The sequence below is a fragment of the Peromyscus leucopus genome, chromosome 7 (genome assembly GCF_004664715.2).
Source record: "Peromyscus leucopus breed LL Stock chromosome 7, UCI_PerLeu_2.1, whole genome shotgun sequence".
Lineage (NCBI taxonomy): Eukaryota > Metazoa > Chordata > Mammalia > Rodentia > Cricetidae > Peromyscus > Peromyscus leucopus.
The window spans coordinates 5013948-5020251 of record NC_051069.1 but is presented as its reverse complement, the minus strand read 5'-3'; the positions used below and the strand labels follow the sequence as shown (position 1 = coordinate 5020251).

Genomic DNA, 6304 nt, shown 5'->3' with positions numbered 1-6304 from the left:
AGTTATGTGAGAGTTTTGTTGTTGTTGTTGTTGTTTTCCTATCAAAAGTAGTTTGCCTGGTAAGGGCTCATATTTCCTTTTCCTTTGTGTCTATTATTCAGTAGCATCAAATTGTGAAGTTGAGCACCACTAGTAGGGTGACTCAGTCCCTACCTACATCAGAGCTTAAAAAGCCATCTCTTGGCTTTGTAGATGCCGCTGTCCCGTCGCCGCTTGCTGCAGCCATGGTCAACCCCACCCTGAGCACTGGAGAGAAAGGATTTGGATATAAGGGTTCCTCCTTTCACAGGATTATTTCAGGATTCATGTGCCAGGGTGGTGACTTCACACACCATAATGGCACTGGCGGCAGATCCATCTACGGAGAGAAATTTGAGGATGAGGACTTCGTCCTGAAGCATACAGGTCCTGGCATCTTGTCCATGGCAAATGCTGGACCAAACACAAATGGTTCCCAGTGTTTCATCTGCAGCGCCAAGACTGAGTGGCTGGATGGCAAACACGTGGTCTTCGGGAAGGTGAAAGAAGGCATGGACATTGTGGAAGCCATGGAGCGTTTTGGGTCCAGGAATGGCAAGACTAGCAAGAAGATCACCATTTCCAACTGTGGACAACTCTCATTCTTTCGACTTCTTACCCACGAGACCATTCCTTCTGTAGCTCAGGAGAGCACCCCCACCCCATCTGCTCACAGTACCCTGTAATCTCTGCTCTCACTGAAGTTCTCTGGGTTCCATATCCTCTTCATTCCCCTCCAAGCCCAGCTGGATTGCAGAGTTAAGTTTATGATTATGAATAAAAACTAAGTAAGAAAAAAAAGCCATCTCTTATTGGGGGGCCTGCCACCCAGCTCCCAAATAAATCACACACGGAGGCTTATTCTTAATTATGAATGCCCGGCCTTAGCTTGACTTATTTCTTGCCAGCTTTTCTTAAATTATCCCGTCTATCTTTTTCCTCTGGGCTTTTCCCGTTCTCTTACTTCTGTAAATCTTACTCTTACTCTGTGGCTTCCTGTGTAGCTGGGTGGCTGGCCCCTGGATTCCTCCTCCTTCTCTGGTTACTTTTTTTCTTCACTCCTCCATCTCTTTTCTTCTTCCTCCTCCCAGACTTCTCTTTCCATATATCCTCTCTGCCTGCCAGCCCTGCCTATCCTTTCTCCTGCCTTGCCATTGGCCATTCAGTTCTTTCTTAGACCAGTCAGGTGTTTTACACAGGCAAAGCAATACAGCTTCACAGAGTTAAACAAATGCAACATAAACAAAAGTAACACACCTAAAAATAATATTCTACAATAGTAGTGAAACTCGGTTGTCAAGAAACTGTCCTGGAACTGAGCATCAGGAAATGAGACTTTGAAACCATCTCCACCACCAGAAACCAGTCTCTGGACCTGTCAGGGCCTGTTTCTCGCTTGAAAATGAAGCTAAACATCTACCTAACTAGCATCCACCTAAGAGAGATATTGTGTGGACTAAATCAAATAAGGGAATGTGCCTGGCATATTCCCAGTACATAGCTGTTTGATTAATCAATAATATTTTATTTCATTATGTTGGGTTATATTATGTTAAGCATTTTGTTTGTTTTTGTTTATTTGTTTGTTTGTTTGTTTGTTTGAGACAGGGTTTCCTTGTGTAGCTTTGGCTGTCCTGAAATTAGCTCTGTAGACCAGGCTGGCCTTGAACTCAGAGATCCTCCTGCTCCTGCCTCCTGAGTGCTGGGATTAAAGATATGCACCACCACCTCCCAGCTGTAAAGCATTTTTACCCATGTTTGTAGCTTACTTTGAACATACTCCGGCCCCCCCCACCCCCCCACCCCCTTCCCCACCCCACCTGCCGCCCCAGGAGTTCCTATAATTTTAACAGCTCCTTCAATAAATATTTATTTTGGTGGATTATAAGCACAAGATGGTCGGGAGTTTAAGGTCTAAAGAGCAATATAGGGAGTAGCAGAATGACAAAGGTCACGGCTATAACGTGAGGAGGGGTGAGCTTGTACATGTATGTGAACATGTTTTGTATGCATATCTTTTGGTAAGTGTGGAGGCCAGAGGTCAAAAGTCAGTATTATTCCTCAACCGCTGTTCTTGTTTTTTTTGAGACAAGATCTCTCCTTAGCCTAGAGCTTTTCAAGTTACAGCAGACTGGCTGGTCAGCAAGCCCCAGGGATCTGCTTCTGACTCCCCAGGGCTGGGGTTATAGGTGTGGACCACCACGTCTGGCTTTTTACATGGGTTCTGGGGATTGAACTCAGGTCATCAGGCTTGGCAGCAAGCACCTTCACCCACTGAGGAATCTAGCTATCCCCGCCTTGTGAAATTTTTTTGAGGGAACTAGTTCCTTCTGTCTTCAAGAGCACAGACATAGTCAACCCACAATTTATCTTTTGTTATCTTTTGTTTTTTTGTTTTTTTATCTCTACATTGCCCTGGCTTTCCTGGAACTCACTATGTGTAGAAACCAGGCTAGCCTCACACTCACAGAGATTTTCCTGCCTCTGCCTCTGCTACCACACCTGGCTAAAATCCCCCCCCCCCATTTATTTTTATTCATTATGTATGATGAGTGTTTTGTCTGAATGTATGTATGTGCACCACATGTCTGCTTGGTGCCTGAAGAGGCCAAAAGAGGGTGTCAGACCTCACAGAACTGAAATTACAGACAGTTATGAGCTGCCATGTGGGTGCTGAGAACTGAACCCAGATCCTCTGGAGGACAGGCCAGTGCTCTTACCTCCTGAGCCATCTTTCTAGTCTACCGTGTATCTTTGTAGAAGCCACGTCACTGGGCTGGGGACATGGCTCAGTTGGTCGAGAACTTGCTGAGTATGTACAAAGCCCAGGGTTTGGACCCCAGCACCACATAAACCAGGTGTGGTGGCACATCTCTGTAATATAGCTTTGAGAAGCTAGAGGCAGGGGAGCAGGAGGTCGAGGCCAGTCTTAGCTACAGAGTGAACGGAGAGAGACAATGAAAGAGACGAATAGAATAGCCCTGTCCCATAAGGGGCAAATCATTAGATATAAATTTATATACCATAAACATACTAAACTTCATTAGACTGGACATGTTAAATGAGTTAAAGTCACAGATGTGTGCCTCTATCACCACCATCTGGTTCTAGAATGTTCTCTGTTATTCCTGACATAAGCTTCAGGTCTGTTTGCAGACTCTCCCTGTCCTTCCTCGAAGCCCCTGGCAACTACAAACATATTTTCTGTCTCTATAGATTCAGCACTTTGGGACAGCTCAGAGAGACGGACACACCAGGACCTGAGTCACACCTCTGTGTGGCAGTTTGGACGCATCACATTATTCATCCAGGAGCTAATTGCCTGTTTGGAATGTTTCCATGTTCTGGTGATTATCTCCAGTGCCATTGGCCCTTCCAAGAATGTGCCAGGTTTCTGACAGCTATCTTTGCGACAATCGCAAGTGTGAATACACCCTGACAGTACTGCCTTTGTCTGAATCCCCAAGGGAATGTGGACTCTTTCTGTGTTTTTCCTTTCATTGTCTCTCTCCTGAGTGATCTCTTAGTTAATTCACAGCATGGCTCATTGGCGATTGACTGACAAGCTGGAACACCTAGGTATGAATCTGAGTTTTAAAGTTTATTTTTTCGGTTTCATTTTATGTGTATGTATGTGCGTCTGTGTTTGTTCTCTCTCTCTCTCTCTCTCTCTCTCTCTCTCTCTCTCTCTCTCTCTCTCTCTCTCTCTGTGTGTGTGTGTGTGTGTGTGTGTGTGTGTGTGCATGCCTGCAGGTATCCTCAGAAGCTAGAAGGTGTTGGGATCCCTGGAAATGGATCTATAGGAAGAGGTAAGCTGCCTGATATGGGTGCTGGGAACTGAATTTGGTTCTTAGCAACAACAGCAAGTGCTCTTAAACTATGAAGACTTCTACTCAGTCACTGTTAACTCAGTGTCTTGGTTTCACTTGTGTTGCTTTGATAAAAATACACTGGCAAGCTGATAGTGTTAGCACACACCTTTAATCCCAGCACTCAGGAGGCAGAGGCAGGTGGATCTCTGAGTTTGAGGGCAGCCTGGTCTACACAGTGAGTTCCAGGACAGCCAGGGCTACAGAGAGAAACTTTGTCTCAAAAAACCAATAATAAAAATAAAAATAAAAAATACACTGGCAAAAGCAACTTTAAAAAATTCACTGGAACTTGCAGAATCATACAATGATAATATCTGGAGATGAAACCAGTGTGGACTGCCGGTGGCCATGTCAGAGGAGCAGCAGGTGGCAGTTGACTTCAGGGCGTCAGTCCACCAGTAGGAAAATCCCTGATGGGTGAGTCTCGGATAGAGAAGTCCTGAGACCCCAGATCCCAGATGTCTTTTGCTTCTGCTGTGCCTTCACATGTTTTCCCCTGCCATCTTTCTCTGGTATCTGGCATGGTGTGAATGGGTGTGGGGAGATCCCTACTACCTGTAATGTAGTGTGTTTATCTCATGGAAACATCCTGTTCTACTGGGCATTTTTACCTGTGGATTATTATGAAGATGAGTTCTTCCTAAATTGTACTGTCTAATTGATAATAATAATAATGTTAGTTTAAGTAGAGTTTTGATGATTAAAAAAAAATCAAGAAACTGTCACACAGCTAGAACACATGAGTTTCTATTGAGGAGTTGTATAGACTAGCTTAGGTTAATTAATGATTAAGAAAAAGTTGAGTCCCAGTAGCCCAGCTAGTTTAAATTCTTTTAACTTTAATGTTGGAGGATGTGTTCACAGGTTTCGGAGTGCATCAAAGCTGAAACAAAGCTTTAAAAATAACTTAAAGTTAGACTAGATGTTTTTGTCAAATAGCTTTGAGGTGAAAAACCCAAGAAGATAATGTAAAGTTTTAGAAAGGCACATAGTTGAGTGAGGAACTTGTTAAGGTCAGGGAATAAATACAAAGCAGCCCAATTATTACTAGCTGACATACTTTTCCTTGCTAAGTTTGGTTGGTGAACAAAGATGATGATTAATTCCTTATACCCATTTTTGCCCTCAATCTCTTGATATAAAAAACTATTGATGGGTGGGTACATACCCTAAAGATTTAAAGTAGAGCTGAATGATTATTTTTCATACATAAAAGTTTAGATTTGTGATTCTTTTAAGATTCCTTATAAGATTACCTTTCAAGATAAGTAATAAAGTAATTGGTCCTTTTTTTTTTGTAACCACAAAAGTCAGCCTGCCAGTAAAAGAATATCTTGCTTGCTTACACACTGTAAATCTATAGCAAGTTGCTTGGGTATGAATGTACATGGGTTCTTGGGATAATTTGTTTTTCACCTGTAATACGTGAAATGTTTAATTGTGTTAGGGATGTGGAAAATGTGCTTTTTTTTTTTTTTTAACTTGTGTTCGTTGTAATCATTCACTTGAAAAACAGAATGTAACCACATTGTAATTACCTGAAAAATTTTGCTGGGGTATATAAGCTATAAGGGAAAGAATAAAGATAGAGTTTAAATGAGTTAGAAGGAAAATGTCAAGAATGAGAAAAAGAGTCGGGCAGTGGTGGTGCACACCTTTAATCCCAGCACTGGGGAGGCAGGAGCAGGAGGATCTCTGTGAGTTCCAGGCCAGCCTGGGCTACCAAGTGAGTTCCAGGAAAAAGGCGCAAAGAAGCTACACAGAGAAACCCTGTCTCCAAAACCCAAAAACCAAAAACAACAAAACAAAACAAAAAGAATGAGAGAAAGAAATCACCAGGAAAATAAAGAATAGAGAATGCAAAGGAAGAATAAAGAAAAGGTCTGGCCAGGCGGTGCTGGCGCACACCTTTGATCCCATCACTCAAGAAGCAGAGGCAAGCAGATCTCTGTGAGTTGGAATCCAGCCTGGTATACAGAGTAAGTTCCAGGCCAGGCTCCAAAGCTACATAGAGAAACCCTGTCTCGAAACAAACAAACAAACAAAAAAAGGAAAAGAAAAAGTCTGAAGGAATCCATCAAGAGATTATGTGAGTGTTTTTTCCCTTAATTGCCCCAGATAGAAAAGTCTAGTATGCACTGACTCTGTGGATTCCCTCGGAGCCCTGTGCTGTTGGAGGCTGGCCCCCCAGGCAGCAAAGTGGAGGAAGCTATGATTACCTCCTACCTTTGGGGGACCTGGTGATTGAACTCAGGTCCTCGGCTTTGTGCAACAAGCACCTTACCAGCTGTTCTTTTTCACCGGCCGTGAGGACAGCTTTGAGGAGTCTGTGCACTCCTTCCGCCTTCCCACGGGGATGAAACTCAGGTCACTGGGCTTGTGAGGCAAGCCCCCTAGGCTTTCTAGCTGGCCCT

General features: G+C 43.5%; 1 protein-coding gene across 1 annotated transcript; it reads left to right on the top strand.

Annotated features, from left to right (window-relative positions):
• Positions 1-269: 269 nt before the first annotated feature.
• Positions 270-704, top strand: LOC114689975 (peptidyl-prolyl cis-trans isomerase A-like). Its single transcript, XM_028864458.2, has one exon. The coding sequence runs from the start codon at positions 306-308 to the stop codon at positions 702-704; it is 399 nt and encodes a 132-aa protein (XP_028720291.1). The 5' UTR covers positions 270-305.
• The last annotated feature ends 5600 nt before the right edge of the window (positions 705-6304 follow it).